This window comes from Megalops cyprinoides, chromosome 20 (genome assembly GCF_013368585.1).
Source record: "Megalops cyprinoides isolate fMegCyp1 chromosome 20, fMegCyp1.pri, whole genome shotgun sequence".
In the NCBI taxonomy this organism is placed as follows: domain Eukaryota; kingdom Metazoa; phylum Chordata; class Actinopteri; order Elopiformes; family Megalopidae; genus Megalops; species Megalops cyprinoides.
This window is the reverse complement of record NC_050602.1, coordinates 25748280-25773607: the sequence shown is the minus strand read 5'-3', so window position 1 is coordinate 25773607 and position 25328 is coordinate 25748280. Positions and strand designations below refer to the sequence as shown.

The 25328-nt window shown below is 44.8% G+C and overlaps 1 protein-coding gene across 1 annotated transcript in view; it reads left to right on the top strand.

The window, feature by feature from the left end:
- The first annotated feature begins 15416 nt into the window (after nt 1–15416).
- The window catches only part of LOC118795428 (zinc finger protein GLIS1), a 68103-nt gene continuing 58191 nt past the window's right edge, over nt 15417–25328 (top strand). The window contains exon 1 of the mRNA XM_036553890.1: nt 15417–15445. Within this exon, the coding sequence (XP_036409783.1) occupies nt 15417–15445 (29 nt within the window). The remainder of the gene's footprint in view (nt 15446–25328) is intronic.

Below are 25328 nucleotides of genomic sequence, written 5' to 3'. Positions count from 1 at the left end.
TTTATTCCTGCGAGGCCGGCTTCCTGAGGAGAGTGTGTAATAACGCCGGCCGCCAGCAGGGCCGCGGTGTGGCCCCGGCATCAGAGTGATGGATCGGACCCCCGGGGAGCCCTCATGGGCAGTCCCCCCCCCCCCCCCCCCCGTAGCTGCTGTCTGGAACCTGCCGGAAAGCCCTCCCCTCCAAACACGGTGCGGCCATCGGCCGGCCCAGTCCGCCTACCGCGGCTGCTCCCCCCACCCCTTCACCTGCAGGCAGGCTCTGCGCCCGGGAAAATACAGAGGGGTGCGCTTGCAATCCACAGGGGGCACAAAACGTCCTATCTTCTGGAGGTGCAACGCACCCCTAAGCACCCCCATAGCACCGGCCCTGTCTGTAGCACCCCTCGCCTATAGAGGATTATGGAAGGGCAGTAACAGCTTAGCACAGCAGGTCCTTTTCATGGTATCGACAGTCGTATTCTGTCATGTGGGCCTTCGTCAGGTACACGTACGTTTCACTTATCAAAGGGAACACACACGGCTTCGAATTATGAAAAAGGGGATTCAGGGTTCCAGTCACCTTTTGCTATCTACAACGCTCCAGTATATGTTTTTAATTGATGAAAAAAGGGGAAAAATCAGAAAAAAAAAATTACATTGTGATTTAATCATCTTTATTGACTCCAGCATTCTAGCCCGTGCTTTCTTAAGTGGCATTTTACTGGCCTGGGTACGTCAAAGGTAGAGCACCGAGAATCTGATTTAGGATCTTTTGGGCTCATTGGCCTCGTTTGAGTGGTAAAAAACAAACTGGCAAACATGTTTTATACCTTCATTAGCACGGGGTGGAAGAGCAGCCAAAAGTCTGAGTTCTACCCCCTCCATTGTACTCTCTTATGTTCCTTCCAGGAAGCTGCCATGAGGCAGTGCCCGTGCAGCGGACGAGCTGATTGGCTGGCCCGGCTCCAGATGACTATGAAAGACATTATAAACTGTAATAGCTGGGTTTATAAGGTCTATTACTGGTCATTAATAAAATCTTGGGGTTCATGAAGAAACAATTCTCTGCTCTTCAGTGATCAAATCCAGCCACTATGCAATATTAAATTACATCTTGAAACTTTATTTACTATAATAACTTCACTTCGGCAAAATGCAAATTTCGATCTGGTGAAGGTTTTGCTTTAGAACAGAAGAGTGGTTTGTGCAACACTCTGGAGTGATTGATCTATCGTCCCTCATAAACAAAAGGAAAACTAATATCGAATTTCTGTTTCAAATTCCAGAAATCAAAGGGAGAACATTGGAAATTGCATGCTGATGGCCTGTTTTCTGTGTGTCCTGTAAGAAACTGCCAGCTCCATTTCCCTTGGTAAAATTAAAGGGAATATATTGTGTTGCTGCATCTGGTTAAAGCATTTGGAGCTCTGTAGTATGTTGTTCAGTGAAATGTGTGTGAGGGGAGACAAGCAGATCAGCAGAGGCCTGAGACCTTGGAACAGACAGCGCTAACACAAAGAGCGCATCCTTTTATGGGAGCTTCACGGTGTTTTTATCCAAAGCTAACACAAAGAGCGCATCCTTTTCTATGAAAGCTGCAGCTTTTTTTATCCAAAGCTAACACTAAGAGCACATCCTTTTCTATGAGAGCCATATGGCTTCGTCCAGAGAGCACTCCCACACTGGGGTTGAGTGATGTTGGAACTCCATCAAAATGGGGAGGCAATTTACACTGGGTGGATTGTACCCTAAAGGTCTTTTGCTGGTGGTTTTTCCTGATGGCACCATTGTGCACTATTGGGATTCCTTAACCCACCAGAGGTCTCATGGAACAGTAGCCTTTTCCTCTAGTCCTTGACCCAAGCTAGCCTAGATACCAGCCAGAGAAATTCACAATAGTGAGGACAGAAACGCAAGACCTGTTTTTTTCCCTATGGACAGCTCTCTGAATGCTTGTAGACACCACGCTTCATGCAGAAGACTTGTTGTGGGCATAACAATGTGTGATTTGTACATGGTAACACTTCACTAATTGCAAAGTAGAGTTTGCTCGATCAGCAGAAACATCAATGGAAAGGGTCTGTAAGCATCATTTTTATTTATTTATTTTTTTTAAGTGGTTTAGCATTTCTCTCAAAGACCAATTTTTTTATTCTGTATATCTCTGTCCTATAGGCGTCCAAGCACTGTACACATCAGGTTTCTACAAGTCAGGGTGAATGGAAGAGATGTAACGTGCAGCTTATCCGTGCTCACATGCAGATATTTCCTATAGGGCCAGCTGAATTTTTCATAGGATTGAGACAGTTTAATGTAGGAATGTAAAGATTCTTAACAGGTCTATAGGAGTTTTTTTAAGTGCTGATCCATGCTGAAGCAAAAAAACAGAGTAGTTAATAAAACATCAGAGCTCAGTGGATGTGCTGTAATCTCCCAGGCCTGCTCTGCTTTGGGCTATTTTTAAAGAATTACATTTCATTTGCCATGGGAGCTCTCGTGGAGAGGGTGCCGCTCCGATCGAGGGCCTCTGTACCGAGATACAGCTTTCCCACGGTCAGGATCTCCCTCATAACCCAATCTGATCCTCCGTAAGACAGTCCCAGAATCCAGGACCTTGCCGGCTAAGGTGTAACGTTCCAGCAACATTGCAGCAATGTTGTAAGAACGACGCGCATTTTGCAGAGAAGGGCATGCTTAGGTAGCCCGCGGCATCTAGGGGTTCAGAGCACCTGCCAAGCATCCTGGATCATGCCCATCAGTCTTTACATGTGAAGTTCAGATTAAAGCAGCGAGTTTGAGAAGTAGGGAGTGAAAATCTCTTCAAAGCTCATCCTTCTCTCTGTCCTCGTTATCAGTTATTTCATCACTTGAACAGTAAAGATGAATTAAGGACTGCGGGGCTAGGTCCAATAGGGAGAGTAGGCACAAGGGGGAGTTAACATTTGGTAGTATGAAGGAATCAAAGGAATGACAGCGATACTATAGCTGGTATTTGTAGTGATACTGCTGCCTTATCTTTTAGTGAGATCTGTAACCCTCCCTTTCTAATCTCATCACACTCTGAGCTTTTCCTGCTTACAGATCAGTTCCAGTGAGACCTTCGAAAGTGAGTCGATTGTACGAGGCAGGGAGAAAGTGTTCTCAATGGTGTTACAGGAAATAGAAACAAAAAACAGCATCACTGTTGCAGAATAATGGCCGTGTTCCTGTCTGAGCCTGGTGAGGAGTGTGGTTCACCCATGCGTAAGACTTGCTGGCACTCCCCTTATTTAAAAGCTGCCCTCAATGGTTTATATATATATCTTTTTTTTCCAGCACCATTTGACAATGTTGAGAAGAAAATTTAGCCTGTCGTCCAAGTTCTGGGCATTCTCCCCATCTGTTAACTTAACATTCGCCCAGCGAAAAAAAAAAACCTACAGGCGGAAAATGTTGACTAACATTGACAAAAAAATATATAATCACGTCATTAGGGTGTGTAGTGAAAATAATGTACGTTTGCTATCAAACTGAAAGTGCTTATCAAGTTAAACTGCAGAAACATTCTGACAGCCAGGTGGTAAGAAACTGGCCTGGCTTTTGGCAACACGAGCCAGTTGGAAACTTTTTTGTCGAGTTTATCTGCGTCCTTTTCCCCAGACAAATTATTTTATTGTTCTCGCACAGTTGGTTTTCATTTAGCCGTTTGACTAATGATAAATTAAGCCATGCGTGCAAAGCTTGTTCTGTTATGGAACACTCCTTCCCTGAACAATGACTGGTATAAACTGACAGTGTCTCAGTGCTCTGAGAGTCGATGAAAAGATGGCTAGCGATCAAATTCGATTTGCTTTCCCTCAGAAAGCCTCAGAACAGCTAAGTTTGAACATAATTACATAATAGCCGAGTGTATTACGACACATGCTGTTAGCTTACAAAAAACTTGACCAAAAGTCGGAAACGAGTCGTACTTGGAGTCTTTAAAATGACAGCCTGACTGAAAACTGAGGGCTCTCCTGGAAGAGAAATAGCTGAACTCTTTCTGTGCTGGATTCACAGTGTAATACTAGCAGGTCATATCTGAGAGCGCTGCTGTCAGGAGGTTAACCCTAGAGGATTGGGATCATGCTATACACGAAACAGGACTTCTGTTGAATCTGGATACCTGACAGAAGGCGAAATCTAAAATTGGCACGAGTCTCAAATTTGATATCATGCATAAAAAGCTTGTTCTTTTTTCTCTTTTTTTTTTTTTTTTGTAAAAGCCAGGTCACTTCCATCGCAGGTATTTATCCCATTTCCGACTTGCGTCATATACGTCAGAGCCGTACCACCTTTGACTACAGCAGATGGGGAGATAGGCGGTAACAGTGAACCTGGAGCTCCTGCACTCTCCCTGACCTGAGCCTTAAAGAGCGCTGCTGTGTCTCTAATCTATAGCAAATGCTGGGAGTCTCCAAACGTAGGCCCTCTCAGAGATGGCTTAGTCAAAACAGCCTCCATGTTCAGATGAATTTCGGGAGAGGAGGCCAAATTAGACTGGAATGATAATGAACGCCTGCTGCGTATCCTACCTTTTCATCCTGGTAGAAGCAGGTCCTGCAGTTTGACCTGTAGTTTGGCCTGCAGTTCGCCTGTAGTTTGTCCTTCAGTTTGGTGTGTAGTTTGGCCTGTAGCTTAGCCTATAGTTTGTGGAGTGGCTCTGTGACCGCACTCACCGTGTACCTCTCTGAAGTCAGGTGGCTCTTCTGTCAGACAACAGGGGACTTTTTACTTTGTTTCCTCTCCCAGATCTTTGTACATTTGCTCTGGGAGGTTAGGCAATAACAGTGCTGGTGCCAAACTGCCTGACTTCATTCAGTACAAACCAGCGGGCTGCATGATGCTACAAATTGCACAAGTAAATTTGAAGATAAACCTCAGAACAAAACCAAACTCTTTCATTTGTCTTTGTGAAAGTATCAGATGTTCATGTATTTGGCTGAATGTTGATGTGTTCCTTCACATATCTCCCTCCTGGATACAAAAGCAAAAATAACACAAACAGCACCATAGATGTGCCTAAGATAACAACCTGTGGGAAATATCACTCAAAAGATGCTTTGACCGACCAGTGTTCAGACAATTACCAAAAGACATTTTTGTTTCTATATGTTTTGATTTTGAAGCATAGTATTGATAGTTTGATAGCTTTAGCTGCAGGCATAAGAAAATTGATCTGGTGCAAGTGTTGGCCGTGGCATAGCTCAGCACTGCAGTCATTAGTGCCGAACATTAGGATAATTTATGTTGGCTGAAGCTAATTTGGGGGTCCCCAATGTTACAGTGAATGTTTTTGAAAGAGAAGGATAACTCAATTATATAATCTAGGCCTTGGGCTGCATTAATTACAGTGGAGAAATGGGAGAGGGGCAAAGGGTGGGGCCCTGAGCACTGAAAATGGATACACAGCAATTACAAATGTTTGGAAAATATTAAATGCCCAAACCAAACACTTCATAAATTAGGAGAGGGCTCCGTGACCCAAGCAGAGGAAACTCAGCGAGCGCAAAGCTCTGTGTAACCGCCTGTCTCCATCTGACAGGCCTGTTTTCCTTGTAAAAGAATTCTCCACTTGATCTAATTATGCATGTGTTTTTTTTTTTTTTGTTTGCATTTCTTCGACTGGGGAATATTGATCATGTCGTAATTCGGGGGCTGGAATTACCAGGAAAAGTCTTGACCAGCAGCGTCAGAAGTCTAGACTACCTGAGGCTCCTTCAAAGGATCTTGGCAGTGCTGGCTACCTGGCTGAAAGACATGATTCTTGTGTGGCATTGGTAGTCTGTACTGTATTTTTGATCCCATCCATTGAGAGAAACCACTGCTTGAAATCACATTTAGGTTTCTTAAATCAAAGCTTTAATGGCACTGTAAACCCTTCCTCTGAGGCACAGTTCAGACTCTTCCAGAGACTCCATTCACAGCATGGGTGCACCACAGTAACCTCCAGTTATAGACAAACGTGCTTTTAAACCATGTTGCAATGTTTGCGTCACCATGTACTGCCATAATTTTTCATAATTTTTCATACCCCCTACCCCAAACAATATGTTAAGTCATGTTAATCTAGGGGTCATCCAGTCCATCAGTCTGCCAATTCCATCTAACAGTTTCAGTGACATTATTGAAAAGAGAACTTACAAGCATAACCAATATCTCTTGTCCTTTATATGCAGTCGTAAATACTACAGTGAATGTTTAACTATTTAACTGTATTTATTTTGCCTTTATTAAACTGTGTGGAATAATACAACATTTTTACAGCATGGGTAATTTTAGGAAGAATTTTACATTTTGTCTTCCATGTTGTGATAGCATTAGTTCAAAAACTAGCATTAGTTGAAATTATTTAGTGTAGGCTACTTCATTACCACATTTAACATATCAGATAAAACCAAGCTTCAACCAAGTTTATTTCTTTTATTTGCAGACTCATGTGTTTAACAATAGATAAGCAGTGTAGTTGAACTCCAAAACCAAACACCACAAAAGCCTTTTTGAAAAACTTACCATACATTAATAGAGAACAATACACGTGACACAGCCGAAGTGCTCGTTTTTAGAGATGTTTGGCCTCCATGTCAACAGGGGGTAGCATAACAGTAGATGGAGTCACTGTTTCCAGTTTTCATTTGGTGATAAGCTGTCGGTTCGATCGGGGAAGTAGCTGACCCTTTTGCTCTAGGTGTCTCGCACCTCTCAGGCAACAAACTAAATCCTGTCTATGTTATAAGGGAGGCTTGAACTGTATGCTTGGACCCTTGAACAAAGCCCTGTTCATGTGTGGAACCTGTTCATTTACACTCTTTCTGTATGTTTCAAAACTGTGCTCCTTCTGCTTACCACTTGCCTATGACTTTTTCCATACTGTGTTCTTCTTGTACTCTCATTAGAGTGTATTATTCTACAGTGTCATTTAACATCTGCGTTTAATTGGGGCTTGAAATTAATCTTATTCTCTCTGGTAAAAGTCCACAAGAATAACAGCTTTAAACCCAGGGATAATGTTTGGTAGAACGTACCAAAAACACACCAAATAGATGGCTGTTACAAGCCTGATTTTTTTGTTGTTGTTCTCCTCTGACTCCGTCTTTGTTCAGCTGTCTGCAAGATGAATGTAAGAAACCAAATGTCATCAGTAGATATAGCTTTACACAATTAAAGACAATTACATTACTCAGTCTAAGGGAATATCTCTTGTGGCTTTCTTCCCCCCCAAAGGAAAATCCTTCATGGTTTCTTAGATCAACACAGTGCTATGGAATATATTTTTCATTCCGCATGAGAAGAATGCATTGTAGACCACATCTTTTAGACTCTCTGCGAATTGGGGTTGTCTTTTGATATGCTGTTTTTTTGCATGCATGGGGTTAGCCACATCTCCTTACTACTTTGTATTGCAATTAGGCTCACCATAATGTTTAAATTGGAGTCCACTTTAAAAGCATCTGATTGGCTTTGTGGATTGGCTGGCAGCAGAGAGAGGTAGTCTCCTAATGAAAGACAACAGTTTAAACTGCAGCGTCGTGACTGCTAATAGATTTAACCATCACCTGATTGGTTAATGGCCGGTGCCGGCTGTGCTACATGACTATTATGCCAGTGTAATGAGTGTGGGACCCCGGCCTTTTGCTTGCACGCACTTATAAATGCAAAGTCTTGAAACCACAGACATTTTCTGTGCACACCGACATGTCAGTTAATCACTTCAAGAAACAGATGGTGAAAGAAGCCATTGAAATAATCGTTGTTCATGTGTTTGTTGATCTGTATCTCTCATTTGTTGGACAACACTGTTGCTGCCTGTTTGCCGTGGACTGCTTCCTCCCGGCGTCAGCCTTGGTCATCTTTGTTTTTTCAATCTTCCCGAAATTCTACAGACCAAATAAGATAACATAGATGTTCTTGGGGGATTTCCCTGATTATGTCATGCCAGGAATCATTTAGAAACTAACTCTAATTTAAAATTTAGTAACCTATACATGTGCCAATATACCTTTTCATGTACTATATCATTTGTAGTGAAGACACATGGAAGTCTCTGGCTTTCATTTGGCTGTCTGTGGACAAATTTTGGATGAAACCTAGAGCATTTGTTATCGATAAGGCAAGGAAGAAATTATTTGGATATTAAGACAAGTATTGGTGTCAGCGGTATTCTCTCCATCAAGTACCACTCTAATTTTGTTGCTGTTGTGTTTCTTTGTTTGGGTTTCCAAGCCAAAAGTACTGGAAGATTGTTATTCTTGCTGCGTTTTTTTTTTTTTTTTTTTCCCACTTCTGTCTTTCTCCTTGCCAAAGCTGTATCACAAGGATCAGTGAGGTCATTCAGTTCGGTATGAGTATGGAGAATGGACTGATGATGCATTTATTACTTTCTTGGAGCCGGGATCTAGGGCCACACCCAATATGGCTGTCAAAGCATTCTCATATTTTGTCATAGCTCTGTGTCCTAAGTCATTTTTGGCCACACCTAGTATGGTAAATTGTGTCATTGTTGGCTGATGTGCATGATTTAATTTTCTAATTCTAGTTCTAATGTAAGTTTTATAGGAATTTATTCATTCAACTAATATTTGCCACATTTCTCCAACATGTTCTCTTAACAACAGCTCAAAGTCCTGTTATTGCCTGCAACAAGCACTTTGGAAAGCAAGACAGACATCATCCATCTCCACTGGGTTATGTACTCACCCTTCAGAATCAGCCAGTGGGATGTGTTTATCACAAAAATAGCCTTGTTTTTAAATACAAATTTCATAGTCTGAAATGACCTTGGTGTTCGCTCCTGAAACAACATCTACCAAATGCCTTGAGGAGAATTTGCTGTTTCTTGAGCAATGATTCTAAATGGTCTTTTAGTCTTTTAAAACAGGACTCCCATTATTTTACATGAAAACATTATAGCCTGTAAACTGTAAATGTACCCACTTTTTACAGGCCTGAAGAGTTTTGAATCCGGCACTGGGTGGCACCTCCCTCCTCCATTATGTGAGGTGAAAATTCAGATTTCACTCGCAATTTTGCTTTCTAAGACCTTTCTTTCATTTTTTTTTCGTCCAAAGGAAACACACATTTACATTTCAAAGGTCTCTATATAAAAAGAAATGAAAAGCTAGCCCTTTTATGGGTTTGGAATCCTTATTGGAAAATGGTTTGGGTACAGGGATGGATATTTTTTCATAGCTTGCGAAAGGGCTTCTCGCTAAATGGCATGCTGTGAAAGGCATTGGACACTCTGTGGGGTTTGGAGGGCCAGACGCCCTGGACACAGGCCATGTAGATGAGTGGATGGAGGACCCGAGCTGTTTGTTAAAGCGGGCAAAATCACCGTGAACCAAGAGGATTTGGGCTGCTTCCTTTTTAATTACGCCTTCTCTCCTCAAAAGAGACTGAAATCCTCCGTCTCCATCACATCCTTTTACCTTTTTTTTAAAAATATATTCTAAGATAAATTTAATGATAGGTGAATTATTTCTGTAAGTATATGGCCAATGTGAGCACAGGTCAATTATTGACGTAACTTAAAAGGCATTTAAGGACACGCAAAATGGATTTCAAGATCTTCAAAGCTTTATTTAAATGTGTGATGTATTCAAGGTGGTTCCTCTGCTAGTGTGTGCACTATCCGCAGCAGACATTCAAACTCTACAGCATATCATACAGCATATACAGCTATGTGGGCTGCCGTGACAACACCCAGCCAGTTCCAGAGAATGGTCAACTCATGGGTCAGAATTTATATCTGGACACTTACAGAGAAAACATTGTCAGCTCACGACCACAATCCCTCCAGGGATACTGTAACCAAAACGCTCCACTCTCTTACAGTACCAGCCAAAAGTTTGGATTCAACATTTATTCTTTATTTGTACTATTTTTCCACATTTTAAAATAATAGTAAAGACATCAAAACTATGAAATAGCACAGATGGAATTATGCATTCACCAAAAACGTGTGAGACAAATCAAAACTATCTTATATTTAGATTCTTCAAAATAGACTATATAAACTATATATAGACTATAAACTGTATTTTTTTAAAGAAATTTATACATAGGCATCAACTTCACTATTTACATTTGTCTAAGAAACAAATTTCAAGAATTTAAATATAAGTCTTCGGCTAAAAATGTCTTTGAGTTCATGTTTCCTGTTATCTTAATCAGGTGTGTCCAAGCCTTTGACTGCTACTGTATGTCTACACTGCAACATCTTTTCCTGCATTGTCAAATGCAAAGCTCTGTCACCAGCAGCACTGGGACTCCTGAGCTGGAGTGAGTGGAGGATTCTCCCTGCCGATAAATAGCCTGCTCGCTGGAGCCAGCTGCTCGTAGCTGCCAGTGTGTTCAGCATCGCCTTTTTCGCTTTTTGGAAATCAGATGCTGCTGTAGGGATGGGCGGAAGCAGCCCATGCGATGAGAATAAGTGTACGAGCTGTGTGCGGCTCTTTTGAGGAGGCCCTGAAATATGTGCTGACTAACGCCGCGATCACAGCTCAGACTCTTTCACCCAGATCCATTTGGTTAATAATAAACGTTACAGAAATGCCTTTGAGGTCCCTCTCGTCAAAGTGTCCTTTGTACACTGAGAAAGGTTTAAAAGCTGGCGGTTTGGTACGAGGAGTTCCTCCACGGTGACTCACTCTGCAGCACAGATGTTACGCCGCGTTACTCATGTTCCGAATTCTTCAATCACTCTGCTTAGAAGCTGTAACTAATGCAACAACACCCTTGTTATGAAGCGCTGATCAAAAACAGTTGAAACAGCAAAGTAAGTTTGAATCAGTGTTCCGGGCCCTTTTAACATACCGTAAAGTCTTTTCTTTTCTTTTTTTTTTTTTACATGACTGAGGCAGATTCAGAGCCAAGCTCTGCCCCTTGGCTCTTTTGAGCATTGTGCATGCTGTCCTTTTCACGAGAGTGTCTGTGTCGGGGGGCTTCTCCGCAGATTCCTGCTCGAGTGGTTTGTACGTGAATCAGATCGGCGCTGCCAGAATTCACCATGGCAGCCATTTAGCGGCGGTGCCTCTGAGAAGGCATGCTTCCAGAGGTGTCAATTTGGAATGCTCTGTGTAGGTTTGAAATAATCAGAAGAATTGCGTTAGTCCAAGTGCCTCTAAAAAAGAAGAAAGGAAAAATGGGAAACGCTTACACAGGGAATTAAACAGAGTGACTCGTTCTTTGATGGTGGGCCTGCATTTTCGACATTGCCATAAACCAGCTTCAGTGCTAAACCCTCAGATGAAGACTGAATGGGTTGCCTTCAACACTGCTTAGCAACTCCCCCCATACTCACCTTTTCATGGACAGCTCTTTTTTCATCGCTATATGACGGTTTTTCACCGCCCCCCCCCAACCTCCCCAAATATTAGGTTTCCCGAACAATTGCCCCATTTATCCGTCCATGGTTCATCATTTTTCTCCCCAAACTCCCCGTCACATGTGCGCTTTGATGCTGTTACCTGTCTCGGGCGCGGTGCGATCCTCTGTGATGTGCAGCGGTACGTATTGTCCGCCGGACTCTGATGTCAGGGCTGGGGAGGGCACGGGGGACTCCCCTGATGGCTCCTCCATCACAAAGCCAACGGCCATATGAATGCCTGTGCATTGAATCTCCCCGAGCCCGACTTCCTATTCATTCTCAGAAAGCTTCCTCGGTGCCAAAGGTCCCCCATTTTCCCCACCTGAAAGGAGGCGTAGCTCTGCTGCCAGCCTGGGTCCGTTCCCACCCCTTCCATGCTCTGAGCCCCAGGGAGGGTAACATGAGGCAGTCAGTCTTCTGGGCTGAGTTTCCTCCCTGCCTCCTAATTGGACCGCAGCCTGTAGAGGTTTGCTTCTGAACCACATCACTCATCACCTTTTTGGCTTCCTTTCTCTCCAGGTAACTTAAATGATGTTAGCCGCGTACCGCGGAAAGTAATTGCTCAACAGACGTGCAACTTGGCACGGGGTGACTTGTTAGGATGCGAGCAGCGGACAGAATCGAGCCTGTCATCTGTCTTAAGTTTTACGAAGATCTGTTGTACAATATTAACAGGGATTATGGTATCGTTTGATTGAGTTCCGAGCCTATTATCCCTAATCGTTGGACTTTTCCCAGTGGAACCACAGGAAATGAAAAGGGCTTAGGCAAAACAAATAAATGAATCAAACACAACAGCCCCATTCTCGTCATGGCCTCATTCGAATGGTATCTCTGGGCGTTTTTGTGGATTTAATTTGTTCTGAGAGCATTTACGGAGCTTCCTTGCAGATGGACAGTTTTTACGGGCATAATCAATAGCTCATATTCGATAAGTCGCTCAGGCTACCCTACAGTCTGTGAAGTATTATTTGCCCAATGAATGGAACCATTTTGCTTTACCCTCAATGCGGGACATCAAAGCATAGCCAATTACTGCCAGTGCTTTGAACATATTTTGTTTTGAAAAGAGACGTTTCATTTTTCACTTTGTGAGGGACAATCATAACAAAAACAGGAAGTGAAACGTGATTCTCCTCTCCTATCCTCATGCAAACATCTTGTTTCCTTTTCTAATAACAAGCATTTCCTCAGAAAATTGCAGAAGGTAATGCATTGTGCCGGTAACAAAATAATCATTTTCAAATGTTGTTTCCATTTAATTGCGTTGTAATTACAACCACTTAAATCCAGCCTCTCTTGTTGGGTCAGGCAACATCAGGGGGTGGGGAGGGGGTGGATGGGGGGCACCTCACAGTCCAGGCTCTGAAACATTTTTTTCTCAGAACACTGTAAAGTTACCCCTTTAAAAAAGAAATAATTGTTGCAAATTAATTATTTGTTTTACAGAAGTTCTATAAATCTGCCCTCATGTCAAACAGTAATCAATAGCAGACCCGCGGATTGCCTGGGGCAGGCATCCACAGTGTAGGATCGGCTCTACGTGCCTGGTGGACGGGGTTATCTTTATGTCTTGTGGTTTGCATTTGGCCACTGTCATTTCTGTGGAATTTCCTGCCATCTGTGTGCTTGTAAATATTGGGCTGTAGCAGAGGGGGGACTTTGTTCTTCTGCGACGGTCGGGTTTTTCGCTGATCCTCTGACAGGAAGCCTGCCGAGTCACAGGCTTGCCTGGCTGTGAGGTGGTCAGGTGATCCAATAAAAAAAAGGGGGACGGGACTGTTTACTACTGAGGTGTCTCCGTTGTCCTGGAAACAGTGCGATGTGCGAGTCCTGATGAGAGTCGCAGACAGGCCCTGAGCTCAGTGAAGGAAAACTCAGGGCAGGGTTATAAGCCAGGCTGGTTCAGCCTGTGCTTTATCCGCAGCATCCCGGTTAACCTCAGCAGAAACACAAGAGCGTGAAAAACACGGAGCCGGCAGGTGACGCTGAGCGTAGCCCCTCCCACGTCTCCATCCAGGATTTCCCAGGAGCGACGCCGTCACTGCCGCAGAGAGAGCTGCAAGAGTCCTCAGATCATCTGAAGGCAGAATAAGGCCTTTGAAGCTACTGCCGGGCCCCCATGTAATAAACTCATCTAAAGTAAGAGAAGCAAAATCAATCACTTCTCAATAGAGTCTCTGGACAATTGCTGCGATAGTATGTCATTATGTCCTTATTATCATTCTTACAAACAGAATGAGATCTATAATTATGTATGCCAAACAGCTCCCATTTCTAATAGCGTTTCCAGGGGATATGAAGAGTGTTTCGCTGTTGCCTTTTCAGACTTGGGGAATAACAGAGGGTTATTGTTCCAGAGGCAAGCTGTGTTTCTGCCAAAACGTGGGTTTGTTTATTTTGTCACAGCAGATACGTCTGCTGTGGTTATTTTCAACAACGATTGCACAATGGTCTGCTGCATTCACTTTGCAGTTTGCACATGTACACGCACTCACACATACACACACACACACACACACACACACACACACACACACACACACACACACACACACAATCACTCACACACACTTACTGTCACACACACACACACACACACACACACACACACACACACATACTCTCTCTCCCTCTCTGTTTCTCTCTCTCTCTCACACACACACACACTCTCACACAAGCATCTACACAATGTTTGCATACACACATACACAACCATACACTCACACAGACAGACCCACACACACACACATACGAACATACACACACTCACACAAGTAAACACACACATTTGTATAGATACACACATATTTGTGCGCACACATTCGCGCACACTCAGGCACACACAGTCACAAACAAGGATATACACACACATTCACATTCACATACATACACATACACGCAGACACACATTCTCTCACACACACACACACACACACACACACACTCACACACACGCACACACACTCTCACACACACACACACACACACAAACTCACACACACACAGACACACACACACACACACTCACACACACACACACACACATTCTCTCACACACACACACACACACACACACACACACACACACACACACACACACACAGTAGAGCACCCTCCCCAGAGCCCCAGCTCAGAATTCCCCATCGGCAGCGGCACCCACATTCTCCACATTCCCTGCATCTGAGGCTGACGGCCAGCGATGCCACAGCGCAGATGAGCTCATTAGGCAACCGGCGAAAAGGCTAAACCAGCCCTTAGCTGCGAAATCAAACACTGCTGCAAATGTCTATTTATTTAACAACCCTTAAAATAACGCACTGACGACTTACCCCAGTGAGGTCATCAGAGCTGCGATTACCTCACCGCAGCAGGCATTCCTGCCTCCTCCCCGCTTTTGTTTCTCCTCTCCTCGCTGCGGGGGATGCGAGAGACGCAAGCGTCGCATTCTGCAAGCGGGACGCAGACAACATCGACTCCAAACACGGCTCACAGGCAGGAGTCGACTCCTGCGCTCATTGATTTGATGTGAAACACAATTGACTCGGACCTTGGTCCACCATGAAGGCCCGCTGTAACCCTCTCAGCTATCTGGTTCTGAAACCTCCCTGCTCTGAGAAGTATTGCCATCCGTCAGCTCCAGGATAGGACTGCAAAAACACTTCATACCGGAGTAAACCAATTACTGGAAAAAAAAAAACCACCTCAAGCTCTCTTATCTGTGTCATCAGAAAACAAACACTGATGCTAAGCTAGCTGTACTTTCAGTCCCCTAAGAGAATGTCCAGCTGACAGAACACCTAGCTACTGTTGAAAGCAGGAGAGAGCCGAGGCAGACTGAGCCAATCCTAACTCAGTGGCTTCAGTTTGGCCTGTAAAACAGTCAATCCAGCACAGGCAGACCCACAAGGCAGTGGGGCCAAGGTCAAAGGTCAGCGTGAGACATGACAGGTCAGCACAGATTCTCTTTCTCCCACCCTGCAGCAAAACCCCCCTCAGAAGGGAGATAATCTTTCATAGGAAAACCAATCACCTCTCGCGTTACGTAAACATGGCTGACACTATAAAGCTGCCAGTCAGGTAAGGAAGGTGGGACTGCCGCTCTGTTTAAGTCTGAACACCTGTAACCACCTGTCGCAGCCTGACAGACGCACAGTGGGGGGGTCAGAATATCTCAGTGTCATTATTCTGAACCTGGGGGGGGGGGTGATTCCGACCACGGGAAATACTGTGTTTTGTGTGTAGCTGCTTTGCCAAAATTCCTGTTTGTCCTGCCAGTGATCTGAACTGAGAAAGAGAGTTTTAAAAATTATTTTAAAAGGCCATTTATTCTACACAACTGTATAAAGGTCAGGGGTACATGCAAAGCAACAAACCAAAAACAGATTCCTAAAAAATGTCTTTACAGAACAAAATCCTGAGAGAGAGAGAGAGAAAGAAAGGGTGGGATGTAGAAAGGGAATGAGAGGGAGAGAGACAGAGTAAGGGAGGGAGGGAGAGAGGGGGTTGGGAGGAGCAATGTCCTTTGTAAACTGTAAAGAGGTCTTTGCAGCCCCAGTGACCCCCACAAAGTCTGTTATTTAGAGTTAATTTGCAATTAAGAGCTGTTGTATGCTTCTCCTGGTGTTATAGTGCTCAGTAACCTGCCCGGGAGTCTCCCCCTGTCCTTTGTATGGTAGATGCTTTCACTTGCCCATGATGTGCATGTTCATAAACCTCAAATGAGTCACTGGGGTCACTGAAGGGCAGGAGAGCGCTACCAGTGTGCGTGTCCCAGAATCACTTTATCTCATATAGCAGATTCAGTACTGCCAAGATTATGATTATGGATTTCATTATATATCCTTACGCTTACGCTATATTCCGTATCTGCAAATGATTTTATTCGACCGCCTCCATGACGATGCGCTTTATATATACCAGGTTTTTTCTTCGTTAATCGAAGAATTTCTTCGTTAAGCGCGCTCCGCATGCACCGGGCACCTCTGTGGCTCCTCCTCCCTGCCGTCTCCTCTCCTGGAGGCGGGACGACAGGGAGAGGAAGCTTCTGGGAGAGGGCAAGGGTGTGGTCAGAGCCCATCGCCCGTCTGTCCGTTGGGGTGATGACAGCAGCCCTGGGATTGGCCACCGGCCTGTTGCCTGGAGACCGTGACGGCGCTGTGGTGTGAAGGCGCTGGTGCGGTCTGAACCCACAGGCCTGCTTTTCGACCTCCCTCCCTCCCCCCGCACGCACCCCTGAAAGACGGCCCTCTCTGGGATGGGCCAGCGGTGCAGGAGCGATGTTAGTGGCAGGCCCAGCCCACATTCCCGCTGGAGGAGAAACGGTTTGGGTTTATTTTTACTGTCTGTCAGACGGACAGCTGCTTTTGTTGTGCTTTGGGAGAGCGTGTGCCCTATGGCGGGTCTGTGGTGTGACGCGCCGCAACGCAGGGACTCAGCCCTGTAAGGCCATCGGGCATGGAGCGGGGATTGGATGGAGTGCCATCACCTCTTCTTCCCCATTCCCTGGTGTTCTGAGCCAGCGGAAACCCACACGCACTCAGACTCAGTCAGCCACCTCAGACATCCTCAGAGAACAGCTCTCACGATCCTGCTGGGTGACACCCACTTGCTTGGGGTTTCCACAGAAAGGTGAGAGTGTGGAGTAAGGACTTGCACGCTGATCCATTTGCACACTGGAGCAAGGTGATTAGCCTGCTGTGTCTCAGTAAATATTCAGCGACGTAAATAGATGACATGCAAAATGCATGCCATGTACGTTACCCTGGAGAAAGTAGTCTGCTGTGCAAATCAGAAATAAAGCAAGCTGTCACAGACATTGGAGGGGGGACCTTTAGTGGCATTTGGTAGCCACCAGGTGGTGACACACAGCAATATAACCTGCTAATTGGAGCTCTGATAAGTGGCTTCTTCACACCATGGACGTGTTATGTTTATGTTGAAGACCTCACGGCGGCACCTCCCCCCATTTCACAGCAGGTGAAGCAACCCCTCTGCCTAATTATTTGTCCGACGCCGTTGCCCGCGCGGCGTTTTGCAAGCCCGCAGGGGCATGGATCCACAACGCCGAGCGGTGATGTCATCCGACCGTAGGAGTGGCGGTGGAGCGAGCCGCTCGCTCGGGGGTTTATTTTGGTTCCGCAGACTGTGGTCAGTGATGTTTTCTGTGCAGGGGCAGGACACCGACGGGGCCTCCACCGGCCCACACCAGCGAACCGGCGGAATGCAGAAATTTCGCTTAGTTGGACAGAAAACCATCCATCTGTCTCTGTACTGGTGACACACTAGGCGTTGTTATCCAAACACGCAGACATATGTCTGAAGGCACTTTGTATCGCTGTTTATTTGGTTTCGCGGAAGGCGGTCCGGGGGCTTTCTGTGTGCGATACAGTTTGAGGGAAGTCGCAGTTTGTAAGAAAAACAGCCCCTGTTAAATAGCGTATAAAAATAGACCAGGATAAGCAGTGTATTGACCGCACAGGTGGAATGCAGCGGTTATAGTAGGATTTTAGAGAAGCTGAACCTCTCTTTCACTGTACACCCCAGCATCTCGGAGATTTATGGTCACTGATGTTGAGAACAGTGACCTATTTCATCAGAGCTTTAAATGATAACACGTCCAGTAACTAAATGACTGAAAAGCTAGCCATGTTCAAAAATAAAAAGTCAACTTACAGGTACAGTCCCATGAACAGTTGCCATCTCTGTCATTTTGTGATCAAACCAAGAAATTAAGCTCCACTCACCCCCTCACCCCCTTCCCCGGATAAGACCACCATATTGCATGCTGTAGTTCTGTTCCTAGTGTCTGTGAGGTCTAGAGTGTGAGATACCACACCACAAATACGAATCTTGAATCACGAATCTTCCCACTTCACCCCCTTTCACCCCCCTTTACCAATGGTCTCTAATGTAACATATTCAGCATGAAACGGATCAGAATTTTAAGGGGAAATGCTAAGTTGTTTTTATTCTTTTTTTTTTTTTTACTTTATTTAATTTATTTATTTTTACCTTTTTTGACCGAGGCTGAAAGCAGCCTTAACAAACTGATTTCATCCGCCAGCTACCTTTCATGTCTGTAATGCCAGTAATCTTGTAAAAGAAAGAGACATTTGTGGCTCCAAGGCTTACTGCAGTGTTTTCCTCCTGCCCGTAGCGATGTCTCCTTCAGCCAAGCACCTGTTTCAAACATCTTTTCCTCCAGACTCTGCTATTTTTCATTTACTTTTGCCCTGAGGTTTTCAATCATACACGCATTACTAAGAAAACAAATAAGCCCGGCAAAACGCTTGGCATGGTGTGCAGACACAAATATAGACACAAGTTATGAGCTTATATGTCACACAGAAGAAGGCTTTTACTGTTTTTTTTTACTTCATTGGAGTCTGTCTGTGTAAGAGTCAGTGTATCTTATGACACTTTTGTCTACCCAAAATGTTATATTTATCTCATAATTATATAGGATGGAGACAAGTTGTGTAAGTTTTACAGAAAAAAAGCTTCAAAATACAATGTATCGATTGCACGCAAAATAGTTTGAAATTTATTTCCTTTTATCAATACCATAACTGTTTTTGTAAAATATTAAGTAGATTTTACTCCCTTAAAAGGTACATACTTTGGTTTAAAATTTTTACTGATAATTTTCAAATTTGTGGTTGTGTATAACAGTTACAACAGTCACCTCAAACAAAAGCCAAACTCTCCTTTAAAAATACATTATTCCTGACTGGTTCCTGAAAAGACAAGTTCAGTCTGACTTTAATGAGTATTTTGGGTAACCGAATTTCCCATGGGATTGTTAAGGTTTTGTTTTTTCTGCCTTTTGTACAAAGAAAATAACTGTTGTTAAAAAGAAACCAGAAAGTTTTAAGAATGAAGGTTAGTGTGGCTGAGATCTCAAAAATGAAGGATCATTAAAGACACACAACATCTGCACTTTAAGTACACCTAGGTAATTTCTTTGGCAAAATGTCACTACTTTACTGTTTTCTGTTTATTTTTATTGACAGGAGTTTGAAAGAATTGCACAATTAAGTTAGCATGAGAAAATTAAACCCAGGGAAAGAGTTTTGTTGGGCATACCCAACATGGCCCATGGCCCAATCAGGAAGCCTGAACAATATTTTAGAAAGCTGTGGTGCATCCAACACCATGTGACATCCATTTGTACCAAATAAATACCAACCATTTATAGAAGAATTTATACCAACCAAAAACCAAGTTCTTTTTAGGGGCATCATGGACGCTTGGGTGCCTTCCATAAAAACGCGTGATGAAGAGAGAGCTCAGTCAATGAAATCCACGGCTCTGTGATCAGCTGGGCACGCTCACCACACTGTACGCGTGCGTGAGGGATAACAAAGTCATTAGATTCCTATTAACTTCTTAAATGCTGACCGTATGATATACGGGCCTAAAGTGGCTTTAGTTTATGTGTCATGATGGATTTCCAATAGCATCTGTCTTCTTGGTTTGGCAGCTTGTCATAACCGAAGTTCAGCTGTTTGACGTGCATCAAGTCTGAAATTCCCCTCCCGAAAAGGAAAAAAAAAACACAGTATATGACAAAAGTTCAGCTTCGCACATCTGCTTTAAATTTTATGCATCTCCAAAAACCCGAAAAACATTAAACTCTGGCACAAGCGCAGGTTCACCACACCAGTTAACCCAGCATTTAGGTAACTTAAAAGGCCCAGGCGAGAATTACAGAAAATTACGTGTCACCAAAAAAGCGAGCCCCGAACAGGTTCACCAGCTGTGACCTCTAGTGGTAGAATGTCTTTACTGCGGGAGCCACATGTGCATCCGGTTTGTCCGTCAGTCATTCAGCCAGCAAGGGACATTAGCCCTTCTACGGTTTCCTCCTCCAGCCACAGAAATAAATCATAGAAGATTACCGCCAATTTCAGATAATAATGCCAGACCATTAGCTGATCAGATGCGTAAGGCCTGCTGTGTTAGGGGAGATGGAAGAGAGAGGGGAGGATGATTTACTGAGTGGAGTTAGGACAGTTGAAATAACATGGAGTAATGAGCAAAAGAGTGGATGGATTTTGCGAGTCTTGTTTATTGAGGGGGGCAGAAGTTCAGGATATTGGGTCCTAATGGCCAATCATGCGGGATTAAGACATTAGTTGCGGCATGTAGTTTATGGAGCCCTATAATTATGAACAATAGCGCAGGGAGAGCTCTCTTTGTGTGGCAGGGAGACCCTGGCCTCCTTGTCCTGATTATCATGGACTTTGCACTGCATCATTCATGGAGGTTTTTTTTTTTAGCCTGGACTTTATTTCTATTGTGAGGATTTCTACTTAATGCCTGCTGGTGCAGATGGATGTTTTTGTCACAGTTCAGGAACCTTGTACAGCAGTATCTTGCAGTATCTTACAGCAGTATCTAGATGAGGTGATGGGTGTGGCGGCCTAGTCTTCACACCCTTTCATCACTGTGTGAAGGAATCGGCTCTTGTGTAAGAGCATCTGAAACAGCTTCCTGATCTTATACACAAGCACAGTTTGCAGCCACCTTTGTTCTGTGGTCCACTGTGGAAAGTAAGCCCTCAGACCCAGGTGGAGGGGGTTCCAGTCAGCACCCTGCTGATTCAGACCCTCCTCTTTGTAAGGTTCCTCTGGTTGCCTGTGAAAAGAGGCTATTGGCGTGATGACTCACGTTCAGGGCTCGGTCCGCGGCCTTCTTGATTCCCAAGGCCAACGTTCATTAGCACTGCAAGCGCCATTCCCGCTACGGGCTGGGCAAGCGGGAGGTCTGGAAAGGGCCTGGGCAGGGGGGGTTGTAGCAGCCCCTCTCCCTCCAAAAGCACCCCAAATCTGGGAGAAATTAGATGAGAACATCTCCAGTAAGTGTCCTAATCACACCGGCAGAGGTTGCGGGGCTCAGCGCGGAGAGAGAGAGAGGTGAGCGGTGCCGGTGTGTCAGCCATTATGGCTACCACAATCGCCCGTTTGCGTTGCATGCGCGCCAGTCAGCCGAGATTTCTCAATCGGGGAAAAAAAATTATCGAAACGCCACACAGGAGGAGGGGGGGGGGGGGTGTGGGGGTGGGGGCTCAATGTTGGTGCCACCCCCTCCTTCAAACAAAGTGGATAATTGCTGTTTTGTGTGGTCCTTCGCCAAAGCCCTGAGGGAGTTTGGTATCCAGAGAGGATGCTCATAACCAGAGACCCCTTTGCTCTCCATTCCTAATTATTTGTTCTGACAACAATCAGTGTTTGTGTCGGCGGAGCCGCCACGTCTGTTCTTCTCCTGGCCAGCGCACATCGGTAGCTCCTGGCCATTCTGGCAGGAGATGGCAACAGCTCCCCTTAAATCTTGCTCCCGCGGTCATCACTTTAATGGGTTCTGAACACTTGCAAGAGGCAGCGTTAACTAAAGCCTGCTTCCACATTCTGCTGCAAAGCACCGCATCCTTATGGGACCCTTTGGCTGATCAGGAGAGAGAGGAAAAAAAAAAAAAAAAAACCAAAAACACTGCTTTGGAACAATATGGAGCAAACAAGCGCTCTCTTCAAATGGTTCCTCATTTTCACAGCAGTGGTGTGAATGTAAAACATGTTATTTTATCTGTTTAAGAGGGTGTAATTAGAACTTTTTTTCATGAAGATGTAAAGGTTACTCTGCTGTACTGCAGCCAAAATGTGTAGTTTTAAATCAAAGCCACAGCTTACACACCCATTACATGGCTTTTAAAACATACATACATCGCCACTTAACTATCCATTAGTGCTGTCAGTAGTCATAGTAACAGATTATAGATATGCTTCCTTGGCTTTAAATAAATATATAAATGTAAAACAGAACGCAAAAGCTACTTTGAGTCTATCGCCTTTGATATTCATCTTAATCTTGTAAATGTGAAAGATCATAAAAGTGTGCGTGGAGGTCTGCTACACAGAGTGATGTCGTCACGGAAGGTGATGTCACACCCCACGGTCACAATGACAGATTGAGTGTATTCCCTGGCTAAGCACTTCCTGTGCTAAGCTGATGAGACAATCACAATGTCCTGTGTGATTGGAACAGTCATTGGGTGTAGCCCAGCTCACTGGTTTCATATGTGATATTGTGGCAGAAATCCTAATTTAACAACGGCCACCAAAGATACTTACTGCAGTAAAACTTAGCCCAAGTGAAGTGTGACTTACAGACTCTTTCATTTTCTAGTGATTATTACGTTGTTCCAGGAAACAATAAAAATTACTCCAATTTCCTGCTCTCTGCTTGGCACTGCTTGGTTGTATTGATCTCGCATAATAATATTTGGATTAACCAGGCCTATCATTCCTGATACAAATATTAACCAGGTCTATCAGCTACAGTTGGTGAAGGTGTGGACATAGACCTGTGGAATGGAGATAGGAGAGAGGGGGACGGCAGGGCCTGCCGGTTCGGCAGAAAGCGCGAGGCAGGCCACCCATGGTCAGGCTAACCAGGCCCGGCTGGGCGGCGCCTGCAAGCCTGTCGAAGGGCCCGGCACACAGCATGATCTCATTAGGTCATCAGCTCACCGGTGAAGCGGGAAGAATCCCTCCCCGACCGCCTCCCTTTTTCAAAATGTCTTGCGTTTCAGGCCGAGTCGCTGGAGCCTGCACGGACTCCCACCTCTGGACCATAACAGGCCTCACACATAATGAAATATTCAACGCTGAATTATTGCAGCACATTTAATATAAACCGAATTTACTCCTTGGTCGCCTTCCAGGCCCGCCATATGCAGTGGAGCCCCCTTTTTCCCCCTCCCGAGCATGACTAATCCCACTAATGTAGCTGTGTCATAAATCAGGAGCAGCTCCATCTACAGCACGGGGGGAGTATTTCAGTGTGGAAAGATCACCGGGCAGAATAACGGTGTCGGCCCGGAGGAGCCCTGCTAAGGGGATGTAGCTGTTTTCAGAGGCTCGCAGCTTTTAGTGAGAGGGATTCCCCTGTGGTGTTGCACCTCGACTGTCTTTGGTCTTTACGTTCCCCAAACTTTTACTCTTTTCCAGCCCACTGGTGGGGAGGGAGGGGGGGGGGGGGGGGGTTATGAATGTACTTAAGGCCCTCCTCTCTGGATTGCAGCCTCAGGCTATAACCAGCTCGCAGGCTAGAGCCAGGAAGATGTTCCTGAATGTAAACTTTTTCCTCAGAGAGGAACTGAGGTGATGCAAGAGCCAGAGTCTCACGCTGGACACTCGCTCTCCTCCACCTCTGCCAGCGTTAATGCCAAGCCTTTGTAGTCCAGAGGCAGCAAGCCAGGGAGCTGCTGACAGGTCAGAAAAAGCTCCTCACAGGTCTCCTCTGGGGAATATCATCCCAGCGTAGCTCTGACTTGGAGCGCGCCTCAACGGTTGGCAGAAACATGGGTGCATTTTTCTGAAATTGTTAAAGACAAAAAAAAAATACAACTTTTTTATGAGCTTCCAGATGAAGGAAGTATTTTAACCATCAGGTCCGTGCCCTCGTAAATCCGATATGCAGAATTCTGAAGTTTCCTTGCCGGTGAAAATAGTTGCTGATAGAAATTGTTCTGGGTCCGTGCCCATAGTGTGTTCTTGATTACACCTAGGGAGAGTGCTTTTACAGGCCAGTGTGAATATGCGTATGTGTACATAAAGGAAGTATGCTTATTATAGGTTATATAAACAGTGACTGTCAAGACTGTTAGTGTTGCAGCTGCTTTTGTGGTCTTTATTTGCTAGTGGACAAAAGTTGTGAATGTTTATATTGTTACATTTTATCAAATAATAATGCATTTGAGATGTTTTACCAGTTGGAGCTGCCCCAGCAGCCTCTTTTAAATGAATGTGATTCATGGAGGACTGAAAAATACAAGGAGGAAGGGAATTGCAATGTTTTTTAGCCTGTCATTAGTGCCGCTTCAGACTTCTCATGGCACATGGCTGTTGCCAGTGTTTCTGGTTTTACATATAACATTAGAATTATTGTTTTCATTTGTCAGGTTATAATTCCAATGCCATCTGATTTCTGTATTTCAGCATATCAATTTGCTCTGTATAGCTGGACCTCAGTAACAGTGATGACAGCATTTTGAACGAAATATTCATATGGAAAGCCAGATGTTTTGGTTAATGCTGAATTCTTTGTGCCAACTTGAGCAAACTTTTGAAGTAAAAAAGGGCAGTGTTTTTTGAACGGCACTGTTTATTTTAATATTCAGGCTGTTTTCTTTTAATGTTCCATGTGGAACTCTATAAATGTTTTATACTGTAGGTCTGGAGTCTTGTAATCCCAGCTAAATCGCGATGTTCTCAGAACACTGCCGCGGCGTTGCGAGAACGTTACCCACGAGCTAAGAATCCTCTGGAACCAGGACCGGGGTCGCGCTGCTCCGCGTGTTTAATAACTGCGCTGCACGTTCGCGCAGTACCGGCCGCGTTCCTGTGTACCGGACCTTCTGCAAATATTCTGCAATATAATGTTCGTAGAATGCGATTCAGGGCACTGAATACACGCGCGGCGGAGGGAGGGAAAAACCCGAAGCAGACGGGCCGGGTATATACCCGCACACACGGGAAGCAGGCTATCGCTGTGTTGGCCGAAGCTCCGCATTCTCATGTGCAGTTTGTAGACACTTCACAGCTCAGTGGCCTCCCTAATTAGACCCCCACCCCCCCCCCCCCGCGTTTCCCCTGGCAGCCCCGATGACAGCGCTTTTCAGTGCTGCGCTTTACTGAAACCGCTCGCTCACTTCGGGGAAAAAATAGGCGGTCTGAATGGTAACAGCGGTATCACCCCCAAATGCGTAAGAGGGTATAGGAACAGGTTAGACTCCAAACGCCAAGCCAGACGGAGGCTTAATCTACCCCTCGCAGCATAAATGTAGCATTGCTCCTGTTTTCTTCCCTTGTCAGAACCGCAACATTCCCCATAGTAGCGTCTCTTCCAGTGTCAGAGTTCATCACAGGTACATAGGGATATAACTGGGGTTGCATCCCAA